Genomic DNA, 14716 nt, shown 5'->3' on the forward strand with positions numbered 1-14716 from the left:
TGAATTCCTTAGTCCCTTCATCAGACCTCCTTCCCCTGGTGATAGTGTCCCTGGTGATTGGCTATGTAGATAAAGGAAACCAGTTTGCCAGCTCTGAGGTCAAGTTTGCCACAGCAGTCGGCTCCATCATTCCTCTGTCCTACTACATCGGCATGGGCATCGCCAGGTCAGCACACGCACTCACACACAAATACTGTAAGGGAGAGTGGGGTATGTTGAGCCACCCTTGTTTCTTGGAAACCATACGCAAAATGAACAATTTGACCAAATATTTGGGAAGAAGTCATCATTTCATGGAGTCTGTGAAGGAAGAAACCATGTGGAAAAAGTGGTAAACAGTTGTGTCCAAAAGAAACAGATTTTCACCAAGTCAATTGAATTTATTGTGTTGAGGTTTCGTGATGCTTGTATATAAAAAAAAGTAGAGACTGATGTATAGAACAGTCTCTTTAAGCGTCAATATGAGGACCTAAACCTAGCATTAAAGTACATCCCTGGAGCTGTGTGGGCTGATAGTAAAAATGTTTGCCTTGGTGTAAGTTGAGCCAATGTAAGAGTTTTCTTCCCAGGTGTAATGCAAGTCATTATCACTGGGATATGAGGTAACAACAGGGCCTGTGTTAAAAGTGTTTAAAAAAGTACAAAGTGAATTTAGGCGTTAAGCCTGTGTTAAAAGATGCTTAACAACCATATCAGTCCTGAGACCCCAGCAAAAACTTTCAATCAGCTGCATGTCCAGCTCTTATATTTATCCTCACAGCGAAGTGTTTTACAATTGTATTTTCAGGACAACCAGGACTACAAGTAGAACACAATACAATTTGATATTAAACAGTTGCATTCGTGAGTTATATTGACAAATGAGTGCTGTAAGTACAGCAGTTGTTTGCTCCCTTGGAAATGAATATGCAACCAGTCCGTGATATCTCTGTGGAGTTTGTGACAGCAACTATGTGAGCTTATTACAGTATATGGGTCCTGGGATTTCCTGTGATCTTCTATGTAGAAGAACCCCTCACCTTCTAACGACTCTTGTGAGCAAAACATGTTACCTGTTTGTGAGTCTCAGCTTCTCATGGTTCGCTTTTAATGCTTTGTAGCTCAAACCATTCACTCTACAGACGTTTTTGTAAAAAGACCCGGGCCCGGTCTAGCTCAGCCCCCATTAATGGTCGGTATCTACAGATGCAGAAGAAATTGATTGATCCAATGGTACAACCCATAAGTATGTATGTATTTAGCGCATACACACTATGTTTAAAAGGGGATAGAAGTCTAAAACGCGCTGGTGTTACAGTGGGACTCATTGGGTTAAAATGATTCAAAGACAAAAAAGCTATTTTGATTGTGTTTAATGGTGTTTGGGAAATGAGGATATACATGGTTTCAAAAAGGCAGTGATAATATTTCATTCGGTACAGTGTAGCTAGCAAAACCCGGGGTAAATTGTGCCAAGAGACAACTTCTTTTGGACAAGCTATGTTTTCAAGACTGTAATGTTTACATGAATTCTGATTTATTTCCAGGGATACACAGCATCCTGACAGATATCTTTGTTAGAATGGAAACTATATTTCCCTTGACAGATTGATTCTGAATGAAAAACAATGGCTCATCTTACCCCACTCTCCCCTACATATTCCCATAAACAAACATGCATACAGTACATGTATACTTGAGGAGCAAACATGACTAGGAATACTCATATTACCCTTTATTTTAAAGCTGAATAAAAACAATTGGCCACAACAAAGTCATATGAACAATGCCCCTTATCCCTTCTGCAGTATCTCTGCCCAGAGCAACTTTGCGGTGGGGGCGGTGGTGAATGCGACCTTTGGCTCCATCACAGAGATGACCTTCTATATTACAGCCCTGCTGAGGGGTCACCGCGCTGGTAATGCCTGTCTGCAGGAGATAGTTAAATCTGCCCTCACCGGCACACTGCTGGGCTGCATCCTCTTCATCCCTGTGAGTCACACACACACACACACACACACACACACACACACACACACACACACACACACACACACACACACACACACAGAAATGTAATACGTCTCTTTCCTTATTCCTCTTTTTTGCTTACTCCTCCCCCAACCACCCATTCCTGCTCACCCTTTCTTACCTTCCTAGGGGATCTGTATGATCATAGGAGGGCTGAGACACAGGGAGCAGAGGTTTAACAGTCGTTCAGCTGGGGTCAGTTCTGCCTTGCTCTTCATCTCTGTGGGAGGTGAGTCCAGACCTCCTCACCACCAACTCCTCCCTTCGTCCTTACTCCTCACCTCGTATCCAAGACCTTCAACTCTAAACCACAACTCACCTCTAACCCCTAACTCCTTTCTCACCCCGTACCCAAGACCCACATATCCTCAAAAAGGTTTTATTCCCCTGGCTTACCCTCTCCTCATCCTGTCTCTGTAGGTGTGTTTGCCCCCACGCTGTTCTCTAAGGCATATGGGAACCTGGTGTGTGACAACTGCACCAATTCCACAGGGGGCAACACCACCAGCGGGTCCTTCGCCTGCCGCAACTGTCACTATGACCTGGTCAGTAATGCTTAGTCATGCTCAATCATCAACAGACACATAGTCAAACTGTTACGTTCAATCATCAACAGACACATAGTCAAACTGTTACGCTCAATCATCAACAGACACATAGTCAAACTGTTACGTTCAATCATCAACAGACACATAGTCAAACTGTTACGTTCAATCATCAACAGACACATAGTCAAACTATTACGCTCAATCATCAACAGACACATAGTCAAACTGTTACGCTCAATCATCAACAGACACATAGTCAAACTGTTACGCTCAATCATCAACAGACACATAGTCAAACTGTTACGCTCAATCATCAACAGACACATAGTCAAACTGTTACGTTCAATCATCAACAGACACACAGTCAAACTGTAGTGTTCAATCATCAACAGACACACAGTCAAACTGTTACGCTCAATCATCAACAGACACATAGTCAAACTGTTACGTTCAATCATCAACAGACACACAGTCAAAGTGTAGTGTTCAATCATCAACAGACACACAGTCAAACTGTTACATTCAATCATCAACAGACACACAGTCAAACTGTTACGCTCAATCATCAACAGACACATAATCAAACTGTTACGTTCAATCATCAACAGACACACAGTTACGCTCAATCATCAACAGACACAGTCAAACTGTTACGTTCAATCATCCACAGACACACAGTCAAACTGTAATGTTCAATCATCAACACACACTCAGTCAAACTGTAACATTCAATCATCAACAGAAACACAGTCAAACTGTAACATTCAATCATCAACAGACACACAGTCAAACTGTAACATTCAATCATCAACAGACGCACAGTCAAACTGTAACATTCAATCATAAACAGACACACAGTCAAACTGTTACATTCAATCATCAACAGACACACAGTCAAACTGTAATGTTCAATCATCATCAGACACACAGTCAAACTGTAACATTCAATCATCAACAGACACACAGTCAAACTGTAACATTCAATCATCAACAGACACACAGTCAAACTGTAAATCAACAGACACACAGTCAAAATGTAACGTTCAATCATTAACAGACACACAGTCAAACTCAAACTGTAACATTCAATCATCAACAGACACACAGTCAAACTGTAACGTTCAATCATCAACAGACACACAGTCCAACTGTAACATTCAATCATCGACAGACACACAGTCAAAATGTAACGTTCAATCATCAACAGACACACAGTCAAACTGTAACATTCAATCATCAACAGACACACAGTCAAACTGTAACATTCAATCATCAACAGACACACAGTCAAACTGTAACATTCAATCATCAACAGACACACAGTCAAACTGTAACATTCAATCATCAACAGACACACAGTCAAACTGTAACATTCAATCATCAACAGACACACAGTCAAACTGTAACATTCAATCATCAACAGACACACAGTCAAACTGTAATGTTCAATCATCAACCCACACACAGTCAAACTGTAACATTCAATCATCAACAGACACGCAGTCAAACTGTAAATCAACAGACACACAGTCAAAATGTAACGTTCAATCATTAACAGACACACAGTCAAAATGTAACGTTCAATCATCAACAGATACACAGTCAAAATGTAACTTTCAATCATCAACAGACACACAGTCAAACTGTAACATTCAATCATCAACAGACACACAGTCAAACTGTAACATTCAATCATCAACAGACACACAGTCAAACTGTAAATCAACAGACACACAGTCAAAATGTAACGTTCAATCATCAACAGACACACAGTCAAACTGTAAATCAACAGACACACAGTCAAACTGTAACATTCAATCATAAACAGACACACAGTCAAACTGTTACATTCAATCATCAACAGACACACAGTCACTGTAATGTTCAATCATCAACAGACACACAGTCAAACTGTAACATTCAATCATCAACAGACACACAGTCAAACTGTAACATTCAATCATCAACAGACACACAGTCAAACTGTAAATCAACAGACACACAGTCAAAATGTAACGTTCAATCATTAACAGACACACAGTCAAACTCAAACTGTAACATTCAATCATCAACAGACACACAGTCAAACTGTAAATCAACAGACACACAGTCAAACTGTAGTGTTCAATCATCAACAGACACACAGTCAAACTGTAGTGTTCAATCATCAACAGACACACAGTCCAACTGTAACATTCAATCATCGACAGACACACAGTCAAAATGTAACGTTCAATCATCAACAGACACACAGTCAAACTGTAACATTCAATCATCAACAGACACACAGTCAAACTGTAACATTCAATCATCAACAGACACACAGTCAAACTGTAACATTCAATCATCAACAGACACACAGTCAAACTGTAACATTCAATCATCAACAGACACACAGTCAAACTGTAACATTCAATCATCAACAGACACACAGTCAAACTGTAATGTTCAATCATCAACACACACACAGTCAAACTGTAACATTCAATCATCAACAGACACTCAGTCAAACTGTAAATCAACAGACACACAGTCAAAATGTAACGTTCAATCATCAACAGATACACAGTCAAAATGTAACATTCAATCATCAACAGACACACAGTCAAACTGTAACATTCAATCATCAACAGACACACAGTCAAACTGTAACATTCAATCATCAACAGACACAATCATCAACAGACACACAGTCAAACTGTAAATCAACAGACACACAGTCAAAATGTAATCATTCAAAATCATCAACAGACACACAGTCAAACTGTAACGTTCAAATCATCAACAGACACACAGTCAAACTGTAACATTCAATCATCAACAGACACACAGTCAAACTGTAAATCATCAACAGACACAGTCAAACTGTAAATCAATCACAGACACAAGTCAAACTGTAACGTTCAATCATCAACAGACACACAAACTGTAACATTCAATCATCAACAGACACACAGTCAAACTGTAACAATCATCAACAGACACACAGTCAAACTGTAACATTCAATCATCAACAGACACACAGTCAAACTGTAACATTCAATCATCAACAGACACACAGTCAAACTGTAACATTCAATCATCAACAGACACACAGTCAAACTGTAACATTCAATCATCAACAGACACACAGTCAAACTGTAACATTCAATCATCAACAGACACACAGTCAAACTGTAAATCAATCAGACACACAGTCAAAATGTTCAATCATCAACAGACACACAGTCAAACTGTCATTAACAGACACACAGTCAAACTGTCAAACTCAAACTGTAACATTCAATCATCAACAGACACAGTCAAACTGTAACATTCAAACTCAAACTGTAACATTCAATCATCAATAGACACACAGTCAAACTGTAAATCAACAGACACACAGTCAAACTGTAGTGTTCAATCATCAACAGACACACAGTCAAACTGTAGTGTTCAATCATCAACAGACACACAGTCCAACTGTCACATTCAATCATCGACAGACACACAGTCAAAATGTAACGTTCAATCATCAACAGACACACAGTCAAACTGTAAATCAACAGACACACAGTCAAACTCAAATCATCAACAGACACACAGTCAAACTTCAATCATCAACAGACACACAGTCAAACTGTAACATTCAATCATCAACAGACACACAGTCCAACTGTCACATTCAATCATCAACAGACACACAGTCAAACTGTAACGTTCAATCATCAACAGACACACAGTCAAACTGTAACATTCAATCATCAACAGACACACAGTCAAACTGTAAATCAACAGACACACAGTCAAAATGTAACGTTCAATCATTAACAGACACACAGTCAAACTGTAACATTCAATCATCAACAGACACACAGTCAAACTGTAAATCAAATCAGACACACAGTCAAACTGTAACATTCAATCATCAACAGACACACAGTCAAACTGTAACATTCAATCATCAACAGACACACAGTCAAAATGTAAACGTTCAATCATCAACAGACACACAGTCAAACTGTAGTGTTCAATCAAACAGTAGTCAAACTGTAACTGCTTCAATCATCAACAGACACAGTCAAACTGTTCAATCATCAACAGACACACAGTCAAACTCATCAACAGACACACAGTCAAACTGTAACGTTCAATCATCAACAGACACACAGTCAAACTGTCACATTCAATCATCAACAGACACACAGTCAAACTGTAACATTCAATCATCAACAGACACACAGTCAAACTGTAACATTCAATCATCAACAGACACACAGTCAAACTGTAAATCAACAGACACACAGTCAAAATGTAACATTCAATCATTAACAGACACAGTCAAACTGTCAAACTCAAACTGTAACATTCAATCATCAACAGACACACAGTCAAACTGTAAATCAACAGACACACAGTCAAACTGTAGTTCAATCATCAATCATGTCACATTCAATCATCGACAGACACACAGTCAAACTGTAGTGTTCAATCATCAACAGACACAGTAAATCAACAGACACACAGTCAAAATGTAACGTTCAATCATTAACAGACACACAGTCAAACCAACTGTAACATTCAATCATCAACAGACACACAGTCAAAATGTAATGTTCAATCATCAACAGACACACAGTCAAACTGTAACATTCAATCATCAACAGACACACAGTCAAACTGTAACATTCAATCATCAACAGACACACAGTCATCAACAGACACACAGTCAAACTGTAACATTCAATCATCAACAGACACACAGTCAAACTGTAACATTCAATCATCAACAGACACACAGTCAAACTGTAACATTCAATCATCAACAGACACACAGTCAAACTGTAATGTTCAATCATCAACACACACACAGTCAAACTGTAACATTCAATCATCAACAGACACGCAGTCAAACTGTAATCATCAACAGACACACAGTCAAAATGTAACATTCAATCATCAACAGATACACAGTCAAACTGTAACTTTCAATCATCAACAGACACACAGTCAAACTGTAACATTCAATCATCAACAGACACAACAGTCAAACTGTAACATTCAATCATCAACAGACACACAGTCAAACTGTAACATTCAATCATCAACAGACACACAGTCAAACTGTAAATCAACAGACACACAGTCAAAATGTAACGTTAAATCATCAACAGACACACAGTCAAACTGTTACGCTCAATCATCAACAAACACATAGTCAAACTGTTACGTTCAATCATCAACAGACACATAGTCAAACTGTTACGCTCAATCATCAACAGACACACAGTCAAACTGTAACATTCAATCATCAACAGACACACAGTCAAACTGTAACATTCAATCATCAACAGACACACAGTCAAACTGTAACATTCAATCATCAACAGACACACAGTCAAACTGTAACATTCAATCATCAACAGACGCACAGTCAAACTGTAACATTCAATCATCAACAGACACACAGTCAAACTGTAACATTCAATCATCAACAGACACACAGTCAAACTGTAAATCAACAGACACACAGTCAAAATGTAACGTTCAATCATTAACAGACACACAGTCAAACTCAAACTGTAACATTCAATCATCAACAGACACACAGTCAAACTGTAACATTCAATCATCAATAGACACACAGTCAAACTGTAAATCAACAGACACACAGTCAAACTGTAGTGTTCAATCATCAACAGACACACAGTCAAACTGTAGTGTTCAATCATCAACAGACACACAGTCCAACTGTCACATTCAATCATCGACAGACACACAGTCAAAATGTAACGTTCAATCATCAACAGACACACAGTCAAACTGTAAATCAACAGACACACAGTCAAACTGTAGAGTTCAATCATCAACAGACACACAGTCCAACTGTAACATTCAAACATCAACAGACACACAGTCAAAATGTAAATCAACAGACACACAGTCAAAATGTAACGTTCAATCATCAACAGACACAGTCAAACATCAACAGACACGCAGTCAAACTGTAACATTCAATCATCAACAGACACACAGTCAAACTGTAACATTCAATCATCAACAGACACACAGTCAAACTGTAAATCAACTGACACACAGTCAAAATGTAACGTTCAATCATCAACAGACACACAGTCAAACTGTAACATTCAATCATCAACAGACACACAGTCAAACTGTAAATCAACAGACACACAGTCAAACTGTAGTGTTCAATCATCAACAGACACACAGTCAAACTGTAGTGTTCAATCATCAACAGACACACAGTCCAACTGTCACATTCAATCATCGACAGACACACAGTCAAAATGTAACGTTCAATCATCAACAGACACACAGTCAAACTGTAACATTCAATCATCAACAGACACACAGTCAAACTGTAAATCAACAGACACACAGTCAAAATGTAACGTTCAATCATTAACAGACACACAGTCAAACTGTAACATTCAATCATCAACAGACACACAGTCAAACTGTAAATCAACAGACACACAGTCAAAATGTAACATTCAATCATTAACAGTCACACAGTCAAACTGTAAATCAACAGACACACAGTCAAAATGTAACGTTCAATAATAAACAGACACATAGTCAAACTGTTACGCTCAATCATCAACAGACACATAGTCAAACTGTTACGTTCAATCATCCACAGACACACAGTCAAACTGTAATGTTCAATCATCAACACACACACAGTCAAACTGTAACATTCAATCATCAACAGACGCACAGTCAAACTGTAACATTCAATCATCAACAGACACACAGTCAAACTGTAACATTCAGTCATCAACAGACACACAGTCAAACTGTAAATCAACAGACACACAGTCAAAATGTAACGTTCAATCATCAACAGACACACAGTCAAACTGTAAATCAACAGACACACAGCCAAACTGTAGTGTTCAATCATCAACAGACACACAGTCCAACTGTAACATTCAATCATCGACAGACACACAGTTAAACTGTAACGTTCAATCATCAACAGATACACAGTCAAAATGTAACGTTCAATCATCAACAGACACACAGTCAAACTGTAACATTCAATCATCAACAGACACACAGTCAAACTGTAACATTCAATCATCAACAGACACACAGTCAAACTATAAATCAACAGACACAGTCAAAATGTAACGTTCAATCATCAACAGACACACAGTCAAACTGTAACATTCAATCATCAACAGACACACAGTCAAACTGTAACATTCAATCATCAACAGACACACAGTCAAACTGTAAATCAACAGACACACAGTCAAAATGTAACGTTCAATCATTAACAGACACACAGTCAAACTGTAACATTCAATCATCAACACACACACAGTCAAACTGTAAATCAACAGACACACAGTCAAAATGTAACGTTCAATCATTAACAGACACACAGTCAAACTGTAATGTTCAATCATCAACACACACACAGTCAAACTGTAACATTCAATCATCAACAGACACACAATCAAACTGTAAATCAACAGACACACAGTCAAAATGTAACAGTCAATCATTAACAGAAACACAGTCAAAATGTAACGTTCAATCATCAGCAGACACAGTTAAACTGTAACGTTAAATCATCAACAGATACACAGTCAAAATGTAACGTTCAATCATCAACAGACACACAGTCAAACTGTAACATTCAATCATCAACAGACACACAGTCAGTCAAACTGTAAATCAACAGACACACAGTCAAAATGTAACATTCAATCATCAACAGACTCACAGTCAAACTGTAACATTCAATCATCAACAGACACACAGTCAAACTGTAAATCAACAGACACACAGTCAAACTGTAAATCAACAGACACACAGTCAATCTGTAGTGTTCAATCATCAACAGACACACAGTCAAACTGTAGTGTTCAATCATCAACAGACACACAGTCCAACTGTAACATTCAAACATCAACAGACACACAGTCAAAATGTAAATCAACAGACACACAGTCAAAATGTAACGTTCAATCATCAACAGACACAGTCAAACATCAACTGACACGCAGTCAAACTGTAACATTCAATCATCAACAGACACACAGTCAAACTGTAACATTCAATCATCAACAGACACACAGTCAAACTGTAAATCAACTGACACACAGTCAAAATGTAACGTTCAATCATCAACAGACACACAGTCAAACTGTAACATTCAATCATCAACAGACACACAGTCAAACTGTAAATCAACAGACACACAGTCAAACTGTAGTGTTCAATCATCAACAGACACACAGTCAAACTGTAGTGTTCAATCATCAACAGACACACAGTCCAACTGTAACATTCAATCATCGACACACAGTCAAACTGTAATGTTCAATCATCAGCAGGCACACAGTCAAACTGTAACATTCAAACATCAACAGACACACAGTCAAAATGTAACGTTCAATCATCAACAGACACACAGTCAAACTGTAATGTTCAATCATCAACACACACACAGTCAAACTGTAACATTCAATCATCAACAGACACACAGTCAAACTGTAAATCAACAGACACAGTCAAAATGTAATGTTCAATCATTAACAGACACACAGTCAAACTGTAACGTTTAATCATCAACCGACATTCAGTCAAACTAATTTCGCAAAGTAACAGAAACACTCTTCTGTATAGTACTGTATCAGACAGTCGTGTGGCACTGAGTATTTCACCTGATGATATATTGTCATCTTACCAACAGAGTGAGAACAACTACACCTTGTTCCACAGCCACATCCAGTGAGTGTTGAGAGTTTCTGCTCCAAATTATTAGTACTTTTTTTGTAACTCGATGATCTTAGTGAATATTAAAAAGATATATACTTTTGTAAAGAATTGTGATACTCATCTTTATTTGTGTGTGTATCTCAGGCCACTGGTGTACACGGTCTCCTTCCTTCTGCCTGTTGCTTACATCATTGGTTTAATCTTCACACTGAAGACACACTCACACATCTACGACATTCACGTTGGCGAGGGACATGGTAAGGGTAAAATACACACACACACACACACACACAGTTATAAACTGTATAAGTAACAGCCATCCATAACTGTGTGTTTATGTGTGTCTGCAGTGACCGGCCACCATGGTGCAGTTGTCCACTGGTCTCGGTGGAGAGCTCTGGCCATCCTCATCATAGCCACTCTACTGATGTCAGCCTGCGCTGACGTCACCACTGAACACATCCAGCCCATACTGAGTCAGCCCAATATCTCACAGGTACACACACACCACACACCACACCACACCACACCACACACACGGTTGTCTTGTCATCATGATGATCTCCCTATAGCTCCCTCTCCTCTCAACCCTCACTCTCCCTCTCGTTGTTCATCAGTACTTCATAGGAGTAACCGTGCTGGCCATGGTACCTGAGATCCCGGAGATTGTCAACGGGATCCAGTTTGCCCTTCAGAACAACATCAGTCTGAGGTGGGTCCTCACTAACAGAGGTCATGAACAGTTGTTTTTCCTAACCACATGATCTGACGGGGTAAAAACTGCAATGGTGACCTGTTGGTTAGCAGGAATTATCTGACTGAAACAAGTGTTTGATGGGGAGTGACTGACTGTTCCTCTGTGTTGCTTTTCCCAGCCTGGAGGTGGGCAGCTGCATCGCTGTACAGGTCTGCATGCTCCAGATCCCCCTGCTTGTTTTATTCAACGCCTTCTACGTAAGACACTACCCCTTGACTGCACCTATCACTAGATAACTAATCAATAATATAAGTCCAGAAAGAAAGGAAACACCATGTAGCAGGAGCAGAACCTGGTCAGATTAAATGGAGCTCCAACTAAGATAGGCGTGATTGTTACTAAAGTAGCATCTAATTGGTGCACTCTCAGCTGATGTCAGCTAAGGCGGGCACTCGGATTCCCTTTCTGAATTGGCTTCGCTTAAATTTTCATGGATGGATTTTTTAAATGTTTTTTTCATTTGATTTGTCAACTCACCCAAAGACCATAGATATACCATGGTAGACTATAGAAAATAAATATGTTGATGGTAAAAACAGACAAGTCATTTCCTGTGTGTGTGTGTTATGACAGGATGTGGGCTTTGTGCTAATATTCTGTGACCTGCATCTGTGGGCCAGCATCTTCAGCGTGGTCCTCGTCAACTACATCTTCATGGATGGCAAATCGGACTACTTCCAAGGTAAGGCGTGACTGGAGGGTTTGCCTCAGAGCAATCCATCCCAACCTGTATGCCTGACTGTTTCTGCATCAGCCAACATGGCATTGTAAACAACAGTGTTGTTCAATGCAGAAACGGTCAGCTACACTGTACACAGGCTAGGGTAATCAATAAACACCTTGAAATGATCATTGATCCAACCAAATCATCCTTGTCCATCTGTTGCCGGTCATCGTAGGATATTGATTATTTGAGCAGGATAGAGAACTGCCCTCTAGTGGATTAAGTGTTTAATGGGACAGTTTTCTCCTCTGGTCAGGCACTGCTCTGGTGGTGGTCTACCTCATCCTCCTGGCATCCTACTTCTTCGCTCCATCGCCAGCTGGCTGCTGAGGGACTCATCTGAGCATCATCTTGTTACCTTTTATATCAGACTAAGTTGCATTCAATGTGTTTTTTTTTTTACTTAGTTAAGTTATTTATGGAATTTAATAGTGTGCAGACTGCTAGAGAACATCTATAAATTTCTCTGGACTGCGGTTCAAAAACTATTCTAACAGTTGGTGAAACATTTCAGTGTTGAACACTGTAGTGTCCGCACAGTCTCACAACTCCAGCTAACATATATACAGTAATCCTCCTGTTCCACGCTACATTTAGTCACTCATCTGTTTCTGTCAAATCAGAATCTACATATTTTCTTAGAACCACTTCTCTGAATTTACGCACCAACCAAACCTTAGTACCGTACTACCTAGTTGTTTAATATTATTGCTTTTAAAACCATCACTGAGAATGTTCAATAGAAGCTATGCAAACTGGAGGACAACATTCAACTGTCAAAGAGCAATGATTGGTCGGTGTACAGTTTGGTCAACTTTACACTGGACCTCTCTCCCTGTCTTAGGTTTGTTTTTATTTTTGTACTTGTTTGAAAACCCCTAGGGTGTTTTCAGCAGCCTCTGTAAAGAAGGTATTTTTGTACATTTAAAACATGTTTAGAAGATGTCAAACTTATTTTGTCAATGCTAAAAGTATTTTAATGCAAAGGAATAAATACATTTAATAGCCATGTGTGGGTGTTTAATGAGCCACAGTTGATTTGACGATAAATCATTCTGAAAGACCTTAAGTCAAAAATGTCAAAGGGCCTATCCAGACTTCCAGATCACTATGGCTAATGGAACCTTTTTGAAACATTAGCCACTTCACTTGTCAAAAGTCTGTCATCCACCCGACCCAAGCATGACAATTATCCAGGTTGGACTTTTTCCTGCATTACAAAATGTATTTTTTACAATCAGATTAATAAAGCACTTTGGTGGGGGCAAGTAAATCTGAGTGGCTGGGCCTGGCCAAGGGTTGTGCCCCTGCCCAGTCATGTTAAATCCATAGATTAGGGCCTAATGATTTTTATTTCAATTCACTTGTTTCCTTATGAACTCAGTTTGTGTATATTTTTCAGAACACTTTAAATCTAGACAGAAATACTTAATTTCATCAGCTGTCCGGGTAGTTGGTCTCAGACGTGTAACCACGCCAGCCCAGGACTTCCACATGGACAGAAGTTGAGGTTGGTCGAACATACGGCCAAATTCTCAAACTTTGTGAGGCGGCTTATGGTAGAGAAATGAACATTCAATTAAAATTCTGTCAACAGCTCTCGTGGACATTTCTACAGTCAGCATGCCAACTGCACCCTCCCTCAACTTCTGAGCATTGTGTTGTGACAAAATTGCACATTTCAGAGTGGCCTTTGTAAAGGTGCAACAGGTGTAATGATCATGCCGTTCAATCAGCTTCTTGATACGCCACATGCCAAGTGGGTGGAGTATCTTGGCCAATGAGAAATGCTCACTAACAGGGATGTCAACAAATTTGTGCACAACATGAGAAATACACTTTTTGTGCTAATGGAACATTTCTGGGAACTTGTATTTCAGCTCATGAAACATGGGACCAACACTTTACATGTTGCATTTATATTTTTGTTCAGTATAA

The 14716-nt window shown here is 39.1% G+C and overlaps 1 protein-coding gene across 1 annotated transcript in view; it reads left to right on the top strand.

Annotated features, from left to right (window-relative positions):
* The window catches only part of cax2 (cation/H+ exchanger protein 2), a 29976-nt gene extending 16189 nt beyond the window's left edge, over nucleotides 1-13787 (top strand). Inside the window, exons 11-21 of the mRNA XM_064951712.1 lie at nucleotides 25-166; nucleotides 1788-1971; nucleotides 2140-2239; nucleotides 2431-2555; nucleotides 11272-11309; nucleotides 11442-11554; nucleotides 11648-11793; nucleotides 11915-12009; nucleotides 12173-12251; nucleotides 12628-12736; nucleotides 13035-13787. Coding sequence (XP_064807784.1) covers nucleotides 25-166; nucleotides 1788-1971; nucleotides 2140-2239; nucleotides 2431-2555; nucleotides 11272-11309; nucleotides 11442-11554; nucleotides 11648-11793; nucleotides 11915-12009; nucleotides 12173-12251; nucleotides 12628-12736; nucleotides 13035-13108 — 1205 coding nt within the window. The 3' untranslated portion in view covers nucleotides 13109-13787. The remainder of the gene's footprint in view (nucleotides 1-24; nucleotides 167-1787; nucleotides 1972-2139; nucleotides 2240-2430; nucleotides 2556-11271; nucleotides 11310-11441; nucleotides 11555-11647; nucleotides 11794-11914; nucleotides 12010-12172; nucleotides 12252-12627; nucleotides 12737-13034) is intronic.
* The last annotated feature ends 929 nt before the right edge of the window (nucleotides 13788-14716 follow it).

This window comes from Oncorhynchus masou, chromosome 31, assembly GCF_036934945.1.
Source record: "Oncorhynchus masou masou isolate Uvic2021 chromosome 31, UVic_Omas_1.1, whole genome shotgun sequence".
NCBI classification, from domain to species: domain Eukaryota; kingdom Metazoa; phylum Chordata; class Actinopteri; order Salmoniformes; family Salmonidae; genus Oncorhynchus; species Oncorhynchus masou.